The sequence below is a fragment of the Branchiostoma belcheri genome, unplaced genomic scaffold (assembly GCF_001625305.1).
Source record: "Branchiostoma belcheri isolate BF01 breed outbred unplaced genomic scaffold, Haploidv18h27 scaffold43, whole genome shotgun sequence".
Classification (NCBI taxonomy): domain Eukaryota; kingdom Metazoa; phylum Chordata; class Leptocardii; order Amphioxiformes; family Branchiostomatidae; genus Branchiostoma; species Branchiostoma belcheri.
In genome coordinates this window covers 2,509,655-2,531,115 of record NW_017804054.1, presented here as the reverse complement: position 1 = coordinate 2,531,115, position 21,461 = coordinate 2,509,655, and the positions used below count along the sequence as shown (strand labels likewise).

At 38.4% G+C, this 21,461-nt stretch overlaps 3 protein-coding genes across 3 annotated transcripts; 1 reads left to right on the top strand and 2 right to left on the bottom strand.

Moving 5' to 3' along the window:
• Positions 1 to 1,179: 1,179 nt before the first annotated feature.
• On the top strand, positions 1,180 to 4,177 carry LOC109478237 (neuropeptide FF receptor 2-like). The gene is made up of 3 exons (XM_019779695.1): positions 1,180 to 1,399; positions 2,489 to 2,588; positions 3,475 to 4,177. Exons 1-3 carry the CDS (start codon positions 1,180 to 1,182, stop codon positions 4,175 to 4,177), a joined length of 1,023 nt encoding a protein of 340 aa, XP_019635254.1.
• Positions 4,178 to 4,906: 729 nt separating this feature from the next.
• LOC109478236 (somatostatin receptor type 5-like) lies at positions 4,907 to 10,229 on the bottom strand. The gene is made up of 2 exons (XM_019779694.1): positions 9,379 to 10,229; positions 4,907 to 4,910 (listed from the first exon to the last, which is right to left on the bottom strand). Exons 1-2 carry the CDS (start codon positions 10,227 to 10,229, stop codon positions 4,907 to 4,909), a joined length of 855 nt encoding a protein of 284 aa, XP_019635253.1.
• An 8,042-nt stretch (positions 10,230 to 18,271) lies between these two features.
• Positions 18,272 to 21,209, bottom strand: LOC109478235 (neuropeptide FF receptor 1-like). Its single transcript, XM_019779693.1, has 3 exons — positions 20,942 to 21,209; positions 20,498 to 20,597; positions 18,272 to 18,917 (listed from the first exon to the last, which is right to left on the bottom strand). The coding sequence occupies exons 1-3, from the start codon at positions 21,207 to 21,209 to the stop codon at positions 18,272 to 18,274; spliced, it is 1,014 nt and encodes a 337-aa protein (XP_019635252.1).
• Between the last annotated feature and the right edge of the window lie 252 nt (positions 21,210 to 21,461).

Below are 21,461 nucleotides of genomic sequence, written 5' to 3'. Positions count from 1 at the left end.
ACCTGTAAACGGAATAGATCTTGATGGTATTTGGAAGGTGAGTAGCGGTTGTAGATAGAATGTCAAGTTCGAATATGGTTCTCCTGGCGGTTTCCCACGATATTGCATTGGCTTGTGTATGTAAGTATGTACTCTTATATAGACAACATAACGAGTGTGAATTGAATTATACTATATTAAGTGGATAGGTAGGATTCACGAATAGGAAGGTCATGTTTAATAATGGTTTCAAGCGGGGACCTGGGGTACTGCAGCGGAGCTTTAGATTTCGATGTAAAATTTGCTGAAAGTGGCCCCTCTAAGAGTTCTTTTGAAACTGCAGGGGCATTTTTTTAAATAGTTGAAGAAGGATACATGAAAAAATGGTAGACCGATTGTCGTGATTTTTAGTATGTAGTTAACTTAAGTGATCCTTAACATGGTTAAGCAGACAAATTATAATTTGCAGAGTTAATACCTAAATCTTAGAAATCCTGTGTACCTTCCAGAACTTCGCACGTAACATGCAGCGAGTTTGCAGGTTACTTCACAGAGAGAGGGCAATAACTCCAGCAGAGACCACTTGGGACTTTGTGGATATACATATTAACTGAGTGGTATCTGGTACCCATGGCACGTTCTCACAAGCCGCTCTTGTTCCAATGAGACACGGTGAATCGTATTCCTGTCGCCATGGCACATGATTGATTGATCACTTTCCGGTGGCGATATACACACTATGGGGTTCAATTTACATATAGTATGTACCGAGCGATATTTTCTAAATTTAGCTCTCGACTGATAGTTGAAATGGACTACATTACCTTACATTTGATTTAATCAAGTACATTTCGGACATTTTAGATGTGCTGAAATAACAGTATACAAATGCAATTAATGTTGAGGACAAAATGCCTTTCTTGCTTATTGTTATTTACTTCCTGAATTATATTCATTTGATTCATTCAATGTAATAATGTAAGAATATGATAAAGATTGGGATTCAAACAAGCCACCAAGGCTTTTTGCCTGTTGTTTATGTTTTGTGAAATTAGCTATTAGTGATGTTATTTATGTGCGAATAAATCAAATCAAATCAAAAACCATACCCAAATTTAACCAGCGTCATTTTTTTCTTCTGCAGGAAGCATGAACTCGACGGTGTCCAACACTACTGACAACATGGACACGTACATCTCTATGTTAAAGCATCCTCCGGCTATCATAGCTCTCTTCGTGGTCGGCTACGTCATCACGTTCATGGTGACGATGATAGGAAACAGCATCGTCTGCTACGTCATCCTGAAGATTCCCCACATGCGTAACGTGACGAATTACTTCGTCTTCAATCTGGCCGTTAGTGACATGCTGTCTGCCATCTTCTGTATGCCCTTCACGCTGGTGGACCATATCATCAGAGGTGATGTGGGGAAAAGTTTGAATCAATAGCTGCATGCTGTGAATCATTTAGAAACATAGCTCATAAGAAGGAAAAGTAGCTGAACTTTGGAATCTTCGATTTGTTTTAAACGTATAGAAAACTATCAAGCAACAATACTCTCAGGTATTGAATGAAATAGCTTAATGTGTTTGATAAAACGCTGACCATTAGAGGGTTTATATCTATATGATAGGGGACTCAGATTAGAATGGCACATCACTATGTCTTGAAAATATCCAATTTCATGGTCTGATATTTTTTAGCATTTGGTACTGCATTGATTGTTGTATTGACGATAAGTTCATAGTATGTCCCTCAAGGGTTCCTTTTGGTACCTTAGGCCACCATTATCAGACTTATGTGGTATATATGCCGCGACTATTCCCGGACGTACCTATTAAACGTAACTTGGGACGGCTAAAAGTACATTGGGATAGATATGCAGGGCTCACTTCACAAAATTCGGGATTTACCAATTGCGGTTAATACACACCGGAAATCTACATATGTGCGCCTACAGCTAGTTAACTGTAATGGAAGTTTATTGCAAGTTCCTACCCGTAGGCTAATTGCAAGTATATGTTACATGGAAGTAAAGCTAAGGATGGACAAGGGATAACAATATAATATGTGACTACTCTAACTACTCAGCACTAAATTCTAACTTGTTTGGTATAATAAAAGTAACCATTACCAGACATAGCTGTCATTTATCATCTTTGGTAAAACTTTTTATGAAGCGAGGGCTCTCATGTCGAAGAAGAAGACAGCTTAGAAATTCATTTAGCAACATACCTCTCAAGAATCAAGTCTTTTTGTACAAGGTTATTCAGCAACACGTTCTTCAGAAAGATCATAGAGCTAGTATAAGTTGTAAATTGTTCCACAACGTGTTTTCTTGCAGTCCATTCCTTCCTTGCATGAACGGATATATTTTACTGATAATGACAGTTATGTAAGTATCAGATTGAACATTTGAGGTAGATACTTAACGTACTTCGTAAATGGTATATCATTTATCATATTTTCAATTAATGCGTATTTTCATGTTACTCGGAATCGTTGCAGGTTGGCCGTTTGGTGAGGTTATGTGTAAGGTGTTCCCTGCCATGCAGATCATCACAGTAGCAGCATCACTTTTCACCCTTGTGGCCATCGCCTTTGACAGGTGGGTGCCTACAATAAAAACATCTACATCACCTTATGCATTTTCCCCCTTTTATTCTAAAAAATCAAGAAGTCCTCAGTGTTCTCTACTTCAAACGGTGTACAAAATGTAATCTCGAAGCATCTTTACCGGTGGCAGCAGTGTGGAACAAAAAATCACAACCATGCAAAAAGCCATGCCACATGTAAATCTGCTTGAAGATTGCATGGTTCTCTTTCTTTAATTAACAACTTAAATACCCCTCCCTAAAATCATTATATTATAATCGTACAGGAAGCATGCCCACACTGTAAGGTGTTAATTTTAGTTCCAAGAATTCCGGTAGATGGCACTGTTGAGTTTCATCCCATCAATGTACAATTTGTACTATCATGAAATTTTATTTACGTACGTGTTGGTAGTTGCATGTTTAAACTTAAAACTTTAGATACAACACAAAAAAATTCTCTCGGCTAGAGCTTTTGACTGGTCTTCCTCCGTAGACCGATCCAGTGAGGCTTGTCACATGGCTTCTTTGAAGTGTGACGTCAACAATGGGTCAAAGGTAAGAACATTGGACACCGAACAATACTTTTTCTGAGAGGGGTAAAGAGGGCATTTTGCACTTGGGCCAATCACATTTAATTCAACCGCGGCGGGGGACGACATAGTCTACAACATACTTTTGACACACTGTTGACGTCACACTTCAGAGAAGCCACGTGACAAGTCTTACAGGGTCAGTCTACTGTGTCTACTGACCAGAGTGACTGGTCGAAGTTCTAGGGGAGAGAATTTCTTTGTGTTGGATCTAAAACATTAACTTTAAATATGTTAATTTTGTACTTGCTTCATTTAGTACCATAATGATTGTTAATCTATAACGTTAATTGTTTTGTGTATACAGGTTTTATGCTGTCGTGCACCCGACAACCCACACCTTTACGTCCACAGTAGCTGCTCGTGTCATAATACTTGTGTGGGCCATGGCCATCACCCTCAGCATTCCGATATTCATTGTTCAAGAAAGCCACTACCAAGTCTACAACGATATAGATCTAACCCTACATACATGTTTGGAGAACTGGCCTTTCCATAATTCCAGAAAGATTTTCACAGTCTCACTGCTTGTTATTAGTTATGTTGGCCCTCTCACTATCATAACTATCTTGTACACTCGGGTCGGCGTGCAAGTGTGGTTCATGATGCCACCGGGTGTCGTTAAAGTGCGGGGTGATGGTCAAGGTACCCCCATGCAGAGAAAAGTTAAGGTTGTGAAAATGATGGTTGCAGTTGGCGTACTATTTTCTCTGTCCTACCTTCCCATATTCACCTTGATGATGCTTGCCGACTTTGGCAACCTAAGTGAGGATCAACAGAATTTCGCCTATGTTTGGATCTATCCAATAGCAAATTGGCTTTCATACATCAACAATTCTATAAACCCAATAATATATGGCTACTTCAACAGAAACATTCGAAAGGAATTAAAGAAAATGGCTCGGAAAGATAAATTTGTAGGAGACTTTGCCATGTCAAAATACAATTCTCGAACTACTTCCAGATATGACAATAGAACACGAGATACCCAAGTCGGTACCTCCGGCTAAACAAACTGGGCCCATGGCCTAAAACTGACTCGGTAAAGCCCTAAAACGTCAAAAATAATTCTAGTCCCGAATTCGCAAAAAACGTAGTCGGGGGTTACAATTCAAGCCTCAGGAGTTATATGGGATGATGCATAATGGAAAAACTTGTCTTTGTACTACACCGTAGGGGTCAATTTATAACTTCCTCTGAATTCCATTTCTCCTACATTGCGTCCTTCAGCTTCCGAGATGAGTAACTATCAAATAAATCTTAAAAGAGATGGAAATGTGATTTTGTATTCATCTTTTATGTCTCTAATGGCTAAGGGCATAAACTCGTGGGAGTATTCAGCTCAAAACAAATTACCGGAGTTGTCTGCCAGAGCTCACTGAGTCTTATATATGGGCTAACAGTAAGCTGACATCAGTCAGAAAGACACGGCATAAAGTAACACAATATTGCCCAAGGCAACAGAGTCAGAGTTGACTGCACGAAATCAAGCTATGTTCGGGCCCAGTTATTTGCTGAAGGCTGATCGTTTACGATGCGGCAGTTACATTCTGCCAAAGCAACACATTTAGTCGGAAAAATGCACTTGTGTTGAATTTCAGTAACTCACAAAACGAGTGTTGCATTTGAGCCTATCTCGAACATGTTTACAACAATGAAAAAGAAAGACATTCTCGTAAAAATGAACGAACAAAAACAAGGTAGTAACAACAATAAAGAAATGAGAAGCCATTACAAGTTCAGCTGGTGTACAAATCAAAACAAATCAAATGAAATATACCTGTCTGCAAAATAAAGTTGAAAACTAAATATTTGATAGTTGTTAACAAAAGGCAACATGAGTTACCCCTGAGATCTCGAGAATAGTTGAGTGAAAAATACAATGTTGTCAGTGTTGGTATTTATGTCTTATGGTGAGACATTGATTACGATAATAACATATCGATTCGTCCGTTGATGTACAGTGCGTGGGTAGTGTACTTAACGGTGCACACCCCAATTCTTCCGCGACCGGGTTCCGTGGTAGTGCGCGGTAAAAAAGTGACGAAAGGGTTTTGAGGGTCCAAGTTTAAGGTGACATTTCTCATAAACGTAGCCAAATAAACTGGGGTGTACCCCCTTAAAAGACATGATAAAAGAAATGCTGTCCTTCTGTAAAGTCGATCTGGTGTGGGCTAGTTGTCAATACCTTATATCAACTTCAGGCCAGACTGACTCTTTTATGTATAAACATTAGAATTATTCCGTTTGCTATTCCGCCATCCCCTTTGTATAGCAGTCCTAATTTATGTGCCATATCATTATTATAATAAAAGTAAAAAAAGATGTCAGACTGATTTATAATCCTGATATGACATGTCAAAATGGCACATATGTATATACTCTTGGGGTCAGTTTTGACCCCGTACGGTGGCCTGGGAGTTAATAACTCTCAAGTGACAGACCATTTACTATGTTAATAGACAATAGGATGAGCAGAAGAAGCATAATTTGGTTGGTGAAATAAAAACAAGACATAAAATGTACCCCCTTTGCTTCTAGAAATCGAACTTGTTAATTAAAATGTGCTTCGTAAATTCTTCTAAAAGGTAATATCTAGTTGTTGTGTTGACTAAAAATCAGTGTTGTGCTGATGAATATGTTCAGATATGCGTCGAAGTATATTCCTGGAGCTTTAGAGCTTCGATAAAATGTGACGTTCATAAACCCGTTGTATGACAATGTGTTTATATAAGACCTAGCCATATACCTTAGTCATAGAACTGATGGTTACATCCGGTAACTAGAAGGCAGATATCCAGATATAGCCAAATAAATATTTATATCTATTAGATTGTACAGGTTTTGCTGACAGTGATCCGTCTATCATATGTAACTAGTCATTACTAGGATAAACTTAAGAATGCAGACATTGTAAAAATGAGACAGGTCTATATTGGTTAAATTGCAAAAGAAAAGGTATATTTTACAAACAGCAAAGAGTCTATTTTGAGAAGAGACAATGCAAATTGTTTGAACCTTTTGGGTTGAGGAAAGGTTCCTCTAACTAAAAGCCTACTGAGTCAGTCAGGTGAAAGAATATAGCATATTAAGTCGTTGGGGATGTATAGATCAGTTATATAAGGCACATTGTCATCCATATGTATGATGATAAGAGCAGCGTTAATGGAAAGTAACTCAATATATTGGTGCGAAACATTATTTAATCGAAAAATATCATATAGATACCAAGCATGTGTTGTTTGTGGCATGCAATGCAATGTTCAATAAGCAGATATTCTACTATCACTGGCGTCTAAAAGAAATGTTCTGTTTTGCTGGGAATGGACCAATTTCTCCTTTGTGTAAAAACCTTGCAAGAATATGAATACAGCTTGTTACTAGAGGACGGGTCAAAGGTTAGCTCTGAGCCCTAGGAGCCTTAGAAGCGTGTACGGAGGCTTAGTGACCTTGCTAGTCACGTCTCTACCGAGACAGTCTATTTCTAGACTGGCTGCGCAATTACCAACCCACTACACCATAACAATGATTCAAAATACAGAACGTGATGCAAAAAGCAAACGTTATTCATATTCTTGCCAACTATCTACCTATCTAGATATGTGTGTCGTGTATATTTTGTGTGTTTGGACTGTTGTAAATGATTGGCACGTAGAGTTATATTTGATGAATGCCGGCAAAAAGGAAGATTTCCGTATATTGCATGAAGTAATGGTCCCAGGAGCGTTCCCTGGAGTACATTTGTGTCGAGTGTAAACGAGGCAGATGCTTCTTCGCGTTGTAGTTAATTCACAGAAAGGTATACGCGAGGCATTACGTCAGCATTGCTTTATTTAAGGGTTCATCTTTAAGGGATGCGATAGGCAAAGGGAAAAGTTGGTTGAAAATTGGCCTTACATGTGATTCAGAATAAACGGTCGTGCTTATATGCACACATGCTTAGTCTGTCTACGGCCAGTGACTACTGACTAGTTCTAAAAAGGTAGAGGGCTTATAAAGCTAAGGCACACAACTAGAGTGAAAGACTTCCGCTTTGGAGAAAGATCAATAAAGAAATCGAAAATGTGTTGAAGATGAAGCCTCTGGTGTCATTATTTCTACAAACAGCAACACACACAGGCGATTTGAGGAACAATTCTTAAAGTATAGTCTTAGTTGGCCTTTGTAGGAATCAAGTTATACATTGGGTATTTAACAAATGCCCTTTGAATCTCTAAAGCGCTATTAAGATAAAACTAATGTTCCCTTTAGGGGCATAGGGTGGGTAATGACTGATGGGGAAATGACACATGTCGGTTTATCAAAGTCATCATAACAAGAATTAAAATGTTTTATGCTTAGGGCTTATCAGTTCTTACCTAATATATTAACAGGATCGTCTCAAATCAGGTATACTTCTAACGGTGTACAGACGTGTATCAGTATGTTTTTGAAGTCTTTGCCCAAAAGTAGAATGATAAATCACACTAGGAGGGATGCAAAATGCTCGTGGTTAAGAACGACTCAAGGGAAGGAACGGCGGGAGGCGGTGCCAATAAAGGCTACTGATGGATGGTTTGAGTGAGGCAGATGACCTGAATGGTATCTCCCTGTATCTGTGTAACCGATATAATCACCCTTCAGCGTAGCACACCACTATTAATCAATTTTGCCTCGTTTGGATCACTTATTCTTCTGTTCTTGCTAACTATTAACGTTATAAAACGCTACCTTCGTGCTCCTTGATTGTACATATGTTTGTTCTTTCAGCACTTAGTTTTTATTGTATTTTTTTCTTTTTTTTTTGTGTGTGTGTGTGGCTTGCCCTCCAAGGCATATTGAAAAAGTTTGGAGAGATATGTTGAATCCCTGGTTAAATAAATAAACGAAATGAAAAGGAAGAAAATTAAGTGACATGAAACTAGAAATTTAGTTATGATACGGCGATGCTTTGATGATGTTTTGCCACCCTTAGGGTTGTTGTTATCTTTTCTGTAATGAGTTAAATTTCACCCATTCAAACTATGTACAAAACACACACACCCACATCTGTCCAGTTAGTTTGTCTGGTATCACGCATATTCTGCTATGATGCGATTCAACTTCGTTGTGCGTCACTGCATTTAGACAGCCAATGGCTACTTTTTGTTATCTTTAAAAGTCACCCTATACTAACAGCGTTGCAGTCATGGAATATGGATTTTGCATGCTTTTAACAGGAAAACTTGAAAGCATGCCATTACCTGCTAGGTACAACGTCATATCAGCCAATCATATTTTGCCCTTGCGATCAGTCTTTTAATAATAGTTACTTTATGTAGTGATGAATTAGTACTTTCCCTTTGCTTTCTCATTGATGATGAAGAACATTGATTTTAGTTTTCCTCTGTTTAAGATTATTATGAACCAAACAGGGAACCCATCGTACAAATGAGAAAAAAGATGTTGATAAAATTCGTAAGCTAGGAGCTGTTTTATTTACGCTTAACATTTTCCCCATCACAAAATTGACTTTGACAACATTTGAGTAATCATTTAATTGCACTTTGAATTCAAAATCACAATTCAGACACATGTTTACTGGTATTATTCAATAATAAGAGTAAAATGTTTAGTGCACCTTACGTTTTAAAAGAGCATCTTAGATTATATTTTTAGGTACTGCATGCGTTTTCGAAAAAGTAACAACTAGGGTCAACTACATCACAAATATAAATTCTAGCTTGTTTAACAATATTATTATTATAAATTCCATCCAAATTATTTAATTCATATCCTTGAATCCTCTTACTAGTTCATAGACATATTTTGTATATACAATACATTCATCTATACTATCCAGCAAAATCATGTAGTCGTGTAAAAGCAAAATACATACAATGTCCATTAACCATCATTGTTTAGCATATCATTTGCGACTGTTTGGTTTTTAGTTACATTGTTTTCCACAATGATTCGTCTACTCGGCACAATAGATAAGTTGCACATGTTTGGTGAAAGAAAGTTTGTTTCTTGTACATTTGGTACTCCATTTCCTACAGGATTGCCTTGACGAGAAAAGCGCCTCCCACAAAAAGAGCTCATTTCCGGACTGTGCCCTACGGTAGGAGTAGGCGTAGCTTGCAAGGCGTTTGAAGCGTGTGTACGTTTGGTGGCCCTTCTTGTAAGTTTCCTTAGAGCAATGTGTCTATGCAGACTTTTACGAATCGTATCCCTCATATAATGACGGCACTGTTTGTTAAGTATAATAGAGATAACAGGATTAAAAACACTATTGCTGTAACTTAGTATAACGACACTGTAAGGAATCCAGCTGTTTTCTGGAGTCATAAGAAAGTGTTCAGTCATGTTCAGTATTTGGAATATATAAAAAGGAAGCCAGGATAAAGCAAATAGAACAACCATACCATATACAACACAACTTAGAGTTAGCTGCTTTTGCATTCGTCGACCGTATCTACTGCCAACTGATGACCTGTACACACAAACCAGGACTACACTACATATCAGTACCACCAAGAAAGGAAGAACAAAGCCAACGAATGTGCTGTACAGAACAAAACTTAATGCCCATATCCCCACAGGTTTAGGCCAATAAATGTTGCAAAAGGTCTGTCCCGTGGACGAAATTGTTTCTGTTGTGGCAAACGCGAGGACTGGTGAAGAGACAGCGAGTCCCAAAACCCACATGAAGCCGTTAATCACCGCAGCAGTTTTGACTGTCCGACATCTTCGGGACTTTAGCGGCAATGCCGCGGCGATGCAGCGGTCAGCGCTCATGGCGGTCAGGCAGAAGATGCTGGTAAACATCGTCGTCGTGTCCGATGAAAGGACGATTTTGCACACGATGTTCCCAAACGGCCACGTTTCTTTATAAATATTCGTCGCGAAGAAGGGAATCCCCATGAGAAACAACTCATCAGCAATGGCTAGGTTGAGCAGGTAAATGTTCGGTATTGTTCGCAGACGACGACTTGTTAAAATCGTAGTGATGAGAATGACATTCACGAGCAAGCCTAACGTGCAGATGGCAGCGTAAGTTCCAGTAAGCACATCTTTGATGTTCTCAGTAGAACCTGCCATCTGGACGGTTGTATTGTTTGCTGCCGCCATCTTCTTTTCAGTAACACTTGATGATGCTCTATAATATCCTTGTTTTGTCAAAAGTAAATTTTAAAGACACGTTAGTCAACCAGTATTCCAGCTTTAAACGTTTCTTAATGCAACAGGTACTTAATTAGAGCTCGCCATATTGAGGAATTTAATGGCTTTTGGTAATCACCAATATGCATGTAGCAATAAATTACCTTGGGACCAATCTTTTAACCACATAGGACCTCATTACTCATGGCTCGTTTAATTTTTCATAAGTAACCTGCAATAAAGATGACTAATTAGCCATTCAACCTTAAAGTTAGATTATTATTACGATGAGCTAATCTACAGTCCAATATCTATATCTATTGTAGCATGCATATAATTCGATAACTGTAAACATGTGATTCAGAAGAAAAGAGGAGTTACTTACCAGATGGAAATTTACTAGGCAGCGTCTTGGCGATTGTCGGTTTTGAAATGCGTTTCCTTCGTGAACGCAGTAGCTCTAGACTCGATGCCAGCTGGACGATTGAGTTCTAAAGAAGTACTAAACCGGTAAAGCCAGCCACTACATCAACACCCGATGTCAGAAACCGATAAGGGCGTCATTCACTCGGTGGTGAGTATACAGCATGTGACGTTAATGCGCAGGAAAAGTGTTGCTCGACCGTATTCCCTATCGTGCCGTTGTCAGTGTGTGTGGCAATTGGCATCCAACCCCTTCATCTCGTCTGTGCCCCAGACGTCAGCTTTCTTAGTCATAAGGTCCTTCTCTTGAGGATAATTAAGACACTCACGCTTCGTTGCCATTTACTTGCAGACTAATACTAGCTTTTACCATGCCAAGAAAGAAATATATCCCGCAGTGGTGTGACGGAAAGAAGGTCCCCCTTCGAGAACCTCCAGCATTTTATATCACTATTAAATTGCACTGTGCTTCCCAAGGCAAGAGCCGCAAGTCCCCTAAAAGGATCACGACACTTTTAGTGGCTTAGATTCAAAGCTGACGCCTTCAAAACATAGAATATATAAAGCTAAATGTCCTGTTTGTTACCAGGGACGTAATTGTGCCGGGGTGTTTTTAGTACTAGACATGTGTGAGTGCGCAAATGATGCTAGCATCTTTACAAATGGTTACACGCACTTTGTGCCTTAAAGATTGTTAGAAATCCGGATAACCTGTGTATTTGCTGTACTTTATCGTCAAAGATTTGTTTTCACATTGGAATGTCTTGAAAGCAGATCGGGATATGACTAACTATGGGCGGAAAGAAACGTCGCCCACAGATTCATGCATTCACCAGTTGATCTTTACATTTCAAAGGTTACCACTGAACCTCTTTTATATAGGGCACTTCTTCAAAGAGAATCTCCATGGCTCACAATGTCTCCATGCATAACCGGTCAGGAATACGGGATCTGATGCCGAAATGGCGAAGCGTTAGTCTGAACACGCCCGTCTAGTTTTTGTATGGTTTTCTATATTTTATGGTTTTCTGCCTACGATGCTTTAAGGGTTTTAACTTCATAGTCGTCTGTATAAAGTATTCAGCAACTGAACTATGGCATGTCTATTTTGTTTTAATGTACTAATGCAAAGATTGAATTTCAATAATATAGAACCTGACTTATTGAAACATTGCTTCCTTTGAAAATTCCCCTGGTGTCTTGTTATGATCATTCCAGTTCAACTTGATAGCACCGGTGCCATTTCTCAAATCTGGTAATCTGTCCGTAGATCTTTTATGCCGAATGCATAACGGATAGGCAAGATTTAAGAGATGACAACAAGGATTTGGAAGACCGATGGTTTGACGTTTTCTTGATGTCCTGATGGGGTCATTGTACGATTTTTTTAGATATGATTCAGAATGGGTTTGCAATATTGTTCGGACCCTCTATACAGTCTGCTTCGCATAACTAGTGATTTATTTAAAAGAATAATGTGTTTTAAAATTGTAAGCATTTAAGATATTAAGATTTTATAGCAATATCCCAGTCTTTTTTGTAGCTTTAACGTATGTTCCAGATGTTCAAGCAGTATCTTTTGTAGCAAAATATGCCTATAGCTAGCTGTAAGTCAACATCGTGCTAGGTTACCAGGAACATTACGCGTAGAAAAGTTTAGTTACTTGCTTCCGTTATAATGATTTTTATAGCTTCCTAAAGACCATGCTTGTACTATGAAACCACCCAATAAATTCAGCTAACTTAGACTAATAGACCTCAGTCTAGTTCTGACTAAGATGGCCGTTACATGTGCAGATGCCTGGCTAGTACAGTGACCAAGACAATTACTCTGCAAGACAGTTTAAATGTAGAGACAACAGATAAGGAATTAAAATAAAATCAAGATATTTCCTCCGTCCTCTACAGAAACATATCTGTATGCAGAGAAGTTCAGTCAAAATAGTATATAAGAACTGATACTGCCTTACGTATGTCACGCTTGTTGCCATTTATTTGCAAAGGTCCTATAATTGTGATAGATATTTAAGACCATCATAAAACATACAGGGCCTTCTTGACGCCGAGACCACGGGAAGTCGATGTAATGATGTACTAAACTTGACTTGGTTAAAACGTTTCTGTCGTTAGAAACACTTTTAAATTGGCTAGTCTTGCCTTCTATCCCGTCTAACACGACTCAAACGGCGTTCGCCACAGGTGGGCCGGGGATAAATGGTGACGAATGTTTTGCCTACGACACCCCGTAGCGGTTACATGCGAGTCAGCCATTCATCTTTGACACTTCCAACTTCAAAGGTTATTCATTAGATGCATATTCTTTTCTTTTACCTTCCCTGTATACATATAGATTCTTTATTTACTGAACAAAAAGTACAGGGACATTTGTATGGTCTTTTACAACAAAAGATCTAACAAAGCTAAATACATGTATGTACATATATGTACCAGAATAAAAGGAGTAAAATGTGCATGTAGCAAGTTTTGAATGATTGTTAAGTTCCTTGTGACTGAGCTTTTACACAAATAAACGTTGTGAAACATCTTGTTAATTCTTGGTTATCTCCTTCGTTTTTGGTTTTAGTCGGCGTCACAAACAAATATTCAGGACCATCTTGATTTTTGATCATATGTTAAATTTGCAGTGTTACTATAATATAAACTAGCAGAATGTTTCCAAATGTTTATAAAACGTTTAGGTGTGGACGAAAGATTCGGCCATGGTTGTCTGGAGGTTTGACTGAAGTTCGTGAGCAGGGCGGGTCTTTGTTTGCTGTCAAATTTGACTCAGAATTAACCCAAAGCAAACGTCAGCAAACATTGGCCGGCTTGTATTTGGAGTACGGTTCAAAATGTCTCACATGGGCTTAAAAAGTGTATAGTTAAGTTGGGAGACACTTGTACATTATAAACATCCAAACTTTGGTACCAACCAAGTCTACACATCAATCAACAGTTTATCACCATATATAAATTTACAGTTAATGTCTCTTTTCACCCAGTGCAAGGCTGAGTGCACATTAACAGTGCAATAAAGAAACTAACGCCTACGGAGTGCTGGCAATTGTGAGTTTTTTTTTATTATCCCCTAGAAGACATCACACTTACCGTTAGGGAGGTCCCCTGAAGCTTAGAAAGGCATTATATAAATGGTGGTTTGGTCTTTGGAGATTCACGACAGCCATAAAACGCCACTAGTACCGTTTAGTTAAGTTCAGTCCATCACCCAAGGGACGGTATTGACGTAGAAATCTTAAATGGCAATTTATTTGGCATAACTGCAATTGATGTTTGAGACCTTACAAAAGTCGCTGTACTTTTGTTGTGTCAATAAAGTTCTTTTATGTTATGTATTTTGACAACTTTATCCATGTCAGTATATCGGTAGTAGGGTGCTGAACTTTATTTCTACACAATGGTACACGAGGATTGCATTTATAACAACCACATACACATCTCAAAATGTGGTATACCATATTTCATGCCAAGGAATTACAAAGCAAAGAATTCTACATTTGCGAGACAGAGCGCTGTCAACACATTCATTTTATCTACATTTATTTTTTTTTACGTACTAAGCTTTTCACAATTCTGGAATCAAGCACAATGAATTTTAAGAGATTCTATACTACAGACAAATTTTGATATGTATTTGTAATTTTCAAATTTGTAATACATGCAACTCCCAGATTGAAAAAAAAAATAAATATGTAAAAGACTGCTTTGTTATTTGAAAAATACCAAAAATCGTGATTAGCCCCACTCGATTGTAACAGTGTATCAAAGATAGATTTGCCACTTGGACTAGCCCCTGTTGTTTGAGTAATTAGGGTTTATTAGTTTTTTTTTCAATATAAGCTTCTTCTATACTTATTTTGTACTTTGTTCAATTATAGCTGTTGCCATACATTGTACCGTCTACAATTGTGCAAAAAGTTCTTCCATATCGGATCACTTGGCAAGATGTTTCACTGGACAACGTCAGGATACTGGACACTAAACAGGACCATTATTTTAGAAGCATATGCAAAAGAATATATTTTATACAGAGGCACTTTGGTCATCACTGAGAAGCCAGAGGCAGTGAACAATATGAATGACCTGGAACGTTCGAGCATTTTCTGACATCACGTGTCCAGATTTCTATTGTGGGGAAGGTCACGTGTCCATAACTCTCGCGAGATTACGTTCGGAAGTGATTGGTCATAGATTATTCTGACAAAGCCGACAGTGGTCTAGATTTGATATGATTCTTACGTACTCTTTGCCAGTTTTTAAAACTTATTGTATGTTTATAAAATTTTGTCTTATGGATTTTGCTACCATTAATAATAATAATAAATACTGTCGTTCCCACGGTCAATTAAAACCGGAATAAGACCACCGCAACGTTTTAATCCGGAAAGTTGCTTGCTCCATTTTCTTTATGACTGAATTCAATTCTCGAATTCTCGAAACTCTTTAAAATATGCCATGACAGTAACAAATCTTGTCAACTCTTCAAGGTTCCCTAGAGGGCGCTTATAACGCTTGTGCTAATTCACCACAACAAACGACTGCTGCTGCTGCATATTGAGTTTTACTGTCATAATTGTAACAATAGTTTTACTTGCATCGTTGCCATCATTTTACGAGATAATACATCATAAGAAAATACTGCTTTAGATATTAACGTCAGAAACACTCGCCATATTAATACCATCCTTTCGATTTACCAACAACCCTTAGTTGACGTTTCGAAAATAACCCCAGCAGGCAGGATTTCAAATCATTTTGTGGTGTTACCGTTACCTGCATAACGATAAGCTTTGCCTGTGGCGAGGTTTCCTATTATGTCTAAGAATGACCTCGCCCAAGGTAAGGTGTGTTAGGCCACAGCAAGTACATTTGATGGGTGGCATCCTCAGCAGACTCCAAATCGAATGCGATACAAAGCAAGGCGGGCCTAAAAACAACGTGAAGATTCCTACATTTTTAATTATAAATTTTGACATTATAACCAGTGTTGAACAAGAAATGATACGTACATTATGCTAAGTTTACTTTCATCTATTACAACATCAATATCTCACTAAAACAACTTCTCTGTACAAACGGTTTCGATTCTGTGGGGACACCAAATATACATAGCGCCCATTACATATAGATTGAATGAAATGCATCACTGCATCAAAGTAAAAGACATCAGAGCCTTGCCTTGTCTCCTCTCTTTATACATGTATTTATCTGCTATCCTCGCTCCGGCATAGCAACAGACATCTTTACACATTTTCAGCATGTTGACCACTGTCATAGGGCAACCTAATTTCTTTTCTTTTTACAAAGTCAGGCGGGAATTAATGCACACGCTGATGTTATCCAAGAAATTACTTATAATATAATAATACTGGTTTATTTCTTTCGTACTATGCTGTACAGAGTAGCAGGGTCCCCGCAGGGCCCTGAATTGATCTGCCGCATTACAAATTGTTAAAAACGGTTGGCACAAATATTAAAAGCGATTATTAAAGACAGTTAAAAACAGCAATTATTAAAAGTATTTACAATAGGTGGCGATCATAGTCAAGCGGTTAAAAACAGCAAAATTGTTAAAAGTATTTACAATAGCATATACCGTGTCATGACAGATTGTTGTATTTGTTCAGTAGTCTTACAAGGAAAGGTATGCTACTGTTTCTAAATCTTTCAGTTCTAGTTCTGATTGTGTTTAGATCGTTACAATGTCTTGTGTGCCTGCAGCTGTTACTTGTCTGCCCACGGGAGGGGGGGAGCAAGTTTCTAAAGAAGGGACTGTTCAACAGTTTCTTCCCGAAGCGGAGGCACAGCTGTGGCCTAAGTATTTTTTTTCGTGGATGGTAGTCCATCCGACCAGACAGACGATTGTTGTGGGTTGAAATTACATTCTTTATTTGAACGGCTACAACAAAATACATTACGAAGGCAAAGGCAGCAATATCTTGTGTCGTGCACCACACATTACCACTACAACTCTAGATATAGATGGGATTTGCAGGTAATCATTCAACACGTGTCCTCAGAATACCTGTTTACCTTGAATACGAGCAATGCGTATCATGCTGCGTCGTACGAAAGAGAGGTATCCAGTGCAGTTTTTAGGGGTTGGAAACCAGATTTTTCAAAGTCAATATTCTAGTCTGTTATCTACATGCTAAATTGAAACAACACTGTCTCAATGTATGTCGACATTCTTGGTGAAAAAAATGCCCCAAAATTCTGACGAAAAATGGTTACTGGAAGGACCTGATTTATTTTAGGGTACCACCCAGAAAATAAAGGACTAATGTTGGGGTTTGTTTTTGAGGTTTTTTAGATGCCCAAAGTATGAAATACTGATCCAAATGTGCTAATGTGGGACCGTATGTGTCAATATCATACAGATTGCTTCATTCAGAATATGTCCAGTTTTGCCGCCCTAAAATTGCATTGGATGCCTTTAAACATATACATTTTTCTTACCCTGTTCTGTTGATCTGTTCTACATATGTACAAATTCACATGATTCACAAATTAGTGTTATCAATGTTAAAGACAGGAATAAGATTTGATTTCCCTCCTGGCTTTAGTACACTAATATTGTTGACACAATTTTACATACTTATTATTGTAAGGCTAATCTATGTACATGCAGACAATATCTAGCGCATCATCATCATCATCTAGCGCATGATACAATCACAACAACAACAAGGTGGTCCATTTATCCAGCTTGTGAACTATATGCATTCTAATTTTATATCCCTTACAACAATAAAATACCGAGCAGTATGTGTTTTATTACATGTCTCTAAGGTCTATTTCACTATTGTGTTGTTATGTTTTATAGTACACAAAATGCATGGCCTGTCACACCAAACCATTGCATATTTACAAACCTTATTTAAATCTGTCTAGAGAGACAAGCTCATGCAGGCAAAGATATCCTCTGCATGATAGTTGATCCTATTGCGGTATATACATATTATTATCTTGTAAATAAATCTTTTAGAAGATATATATACAACGTCACTAGTTTCTACTTGCTGTTTTGTGCTTTCGTCAATGTACCTATTATATTGTATATCCAAATAGGTTATACAGTGTGTGCAACACATCAGCACAAGCAAGGATTAGATGAAATTCGTTTGTATTAAAAAAAGGTATCAAAAGGGCCATACTAGTCGTTAAGCACCCTATTAAAAATTCAACTGTCCCAAGATTACGTGGGTGTGTTAACAGTCTGTAAATGTACATAACTAAATAATTAATCAGGTTAGTGGCCATTGAAATGTCGGTCACTGAACACACTGTTAAGGGGCGCCCCGTAGCGGAAAGTGTTTGAGTTACAAGTCGAGTCAATTATCGATTCTTAAAACGTTGGAAATAGAATGGTTGACCTTCAATTTTTAAACGGAGTCTGTAGTACCTACCTGTACGTCCTCCGGGTGATCGTTGGTCTGGTAGTTCGGGTGTTGGACTGAAAATCGTTGATATTTCAAGACCATACATGTATTGGGTTGGTCAAAGATTACTTTGAAATTTCATGAACGAACTATGAAAGATTATAGACGACGGGGGATAGATGCCCGATTGCGTGCGGAACGTATCAGGATAGCTTTAAACCCTGTGCGAAAATTATGATTGAAGTAACCATATATAATTGGATTGACACAACTATTAAAATAAGACAACCAGTGGGCCACGGGAAAGCAGTAACCGTGAACAACGACCGAGTAAACAGAGTCCACGGAGTAAGGCATGGCGTCGTCGACCAATATGAGTGTGTGTAGCGGCAGCCATGACAGTGCGAACACAACCACTACAACGATCAACATCTTAATGACCTTGACCTTTTTCTTTGTGGCCGTTTCTCTAGCCTGTTCGGACACGTTTCTCTCATCGCCCGGTGCTTTTCGGAACCATATTCGATATGCTATTCGCATGTACAGAATAGTGATGATCAGTAAGGGACCGACAAAGGAAAACACGAATAGCGTGAGGCTAAACATCTTTTGGAAATCTCGAGAAGACCAGGAGCCGTAGCTAGGCCACTCTTCTGTACAGAGTGGGGGGTTATAGGGTTCTTCTCGTTTGACGAAGATCACTGGAAGAGCAATGAGGATGGCCAACAGCCAGATTATGGCGATAGACTGGACCATGCGAGGCAGGGTGATGATGTCTTTAGTTGGGTGGACAACAGCACAGTATCTGTGGTAAAAAAATGCAAAGCTTTGAAATTAGTTACATAAAAAATTAACTTTTTTTTTAATTCCAACATTTGACATGACTAAACATGGCGACGACACACTCAAATTTTTCAACTTACTAGTATTTTTATACCGCCACCAACGCAAAGGACAAATACAGGACAGGGTAGTACTCTTTTTCACTTGAGTTAAGTGAGGATGAAAATCGTGTAAAATGCCTTTCTGAAGGACACGGAGATCGGTGGCATGTTTGGACCCGGGACCCCTTGGTTCCGAGTTGAGCACTCTGCCGTTACGGCACTACCTCACATAAAAATTAACGTTAGTAACGCTCTCCCTTCTAAAATGATCATATTGCTTTTCCTTTACTTACTTAGGCTATGATCTTAGTAAAATAACAAATCATTCACAATACGTTGACTGAAAACAACATCAATCTGCATTAGTGGGGTACTTCAAGCTCTTGAATATATTATACATATTTTAAAATAACAAGTTTGTCTAAATCACTCAACGTAAACCTACAGGTAGATATTAATAAGCATCATGGGAGGTGTGGCAATAAGAAATGATCTGGTATTGTGAAAGAAATGGATGAAAAATTGGACACTAAAACTGACGATAGACACCAGGAGCTAGAAGGATTGTATTGTCAATACTTTCATGTCTTGGGAATTTTCAGTAAGCACATATGACAGAGCACGCAATTATTCAAGTCATTGTCAAGTTGTTTTTATTGGTAGTTCTCCCTTGTTAGGAACCCTCTTAAACGAGCTTTACTGTGACTTCCCACCAAGGGAAAAGATCAATCGAACTCTGTGTGGGCATAGCATGTTGACAAGTATTCTCCTGGTGGTACTAACAAATAACATACAGAGTCTACATGACCGGAATATCTTATTCAGAAAGTGTTCAGGCATATACATATTGCATTTACAAATTTGAAACATATTTCTTCATTTTGCTGTTGTGTCAAAAATTGCAAGAACAATGTTCTGAGTCTGAATTTAATAGTTATGTATCTCACATTATAATTCTTCATCCATCTAAGTAAAAAATATACAGAATACAGTGAGAATAACTGGAGTAACATTGAGTCTGGAATGGGTAAAATTTGACATATGCTATCCACAAAAACCAAAATGGATCTTAAGCTACTTGGTAAAACACAGCAAGGCCGTAAATTCGATTGGCTAAATTTACAGATAGTGGGACAAATGGCTTCTTAACGAGACTAGAGAGGCGTAAGTTTTAAATGTCAAACGCAAAAACATGGACGTAAAAAAACAACGTGAGTGCTTTGGATGAATGCCATACTCGAGTGGTTGTAAGTTTTTAATGTGTTCTGACGCCATTTTGGCTTTACAGCGTAGGGGCAGCATTTAGGAGTTATAATGGATCTATATGGCAGTAGGGAGGTTGAAAACTGTAAATTTTGGATGGTTTCCACCCTCTTCAACTAAGGTGACGCTCTGTTTGGTTACTTTAAAAAAGCATTGAACATATTCAAAAAATACATTCATGGGCCACAGAAGCCAATTTGGGGCGCTTAAAGTTCACTTATAAATGCTGTGTACTTACCTGTCTACTGCGATGGCCACAAGTGTAAGGACGGAGGCAACAACAGAAATCACCGTGGTGGCGGCGGATAACTTACACATGACAACTCCGAACGGCCACCCTACGTGTAAAAATAAAAGATAACAGGTGTGTTAATTTTTACATAGGACCATAAGAAGAAAATCTCAATAATCTCATAGTCCAACGGCATTTTCTAACGGAAAACAAATCAAACAAAAACCATCTCAATAAGTTTGTTTACAACGTTAACATTTTACAACATGATGTATTCATTGCCACAAATACTATAATTTTCACTATTCATACTGCACATAGACGAGTAATGCCGTGTGTAATTAAAAACAAATGCTAATATTCAACGTAGAGGTAGACAACCCCATTTACTTAATTTTTCCTGGATTATGTTTGTATCAGGCATCTGAAGTGTTAATGAAAATGACTTACCATAGACGATGTTGTCCACCAACGTAAAAGGCATACAGAATACAGCGACAAGAAGGTCCGCTACAGCCAAGTTCAAGATGAAATAGTTGGTCACATTTTGCATCCTCGGTAATTTTACTACCACGAGGCAGACCAACGTGTTCCCGATCATACAGAACAGAAATATGAGGGTATAAGAAAGGACAAACAACACGATGACGGGAACTGTCTGCTTCATCAGTCCCTCGTGCTGTGGAGTTAGCGATGTCGTGTTCAGAGATACATTCATGTTGCTGGATGTATCTTCTGCTGTCCGCTTCTTCCCGAGCTCCTAGTTTGAAATACTCAACTGTAGCTAGTACGTATACGCACCGAGTAGCGCTGCTGTAGACCGGGTTTGTTCGCATAAGTCTTTCAGTGATAAAACTTCAGCGGGTGATACGATAGGCCTTCCAGCAGCGGCGTGCCTCCTGGATTTGAGTAAATATGCGATGACTTCCCAAACTTATATCGGCTTTCAAGGTCTATATAGCCTTCACGC

Coding starts and splice junctions, on each gene's coding strand:
- LOC109478237 (XM_019779695.1), top strand. CDS start 1,180: ATGTTAAAGCATCCTCCGGCTATCATAGCTCTCTTCGTGGTCGGCTAC. Junction 1,400..2,488: donor GGTGGACCATATCATCAGAG/GTGATGTGGGGA, acceptor GAATCGTTGCAG/GTTGGCCGTTTGGTGAGGTT. Junction 2,589..3,474: donor GTGGCCATCGCCTTTGACAG/GTGGGTGCCTAC, acceptor TTGTGTATACAG/GTTTTATGCTGTCGTGCACC.
- LOC109478235 (XM_019779693.1), bottom strand. CDS start 21,209: ATGAATGTATCTCTGAACACGACATCGCTAACTCCACAGCACGAGGGA. Junction 20,598..20,941: donor GGTGGACAACATCGTCTATG/GTAAGTCATTTT, acceptor TTTTACACGTAG/GGTGGCCGTTCGGAGTTGTC. Junction 18,918..20,497: donor GTGGCCATCGCAGTAGACAG/GTAAGTACACAG, acceptor TTTTTACCACAG/ATACTGTGCTGTTGTCCACC.
- LOC109478236 (XM_019779694.1), bottom strand. CDS start 10,229: ATGGCAGGTTCTACTGAGAACATCAAAGATGTGCTTACTGGAACTTAC.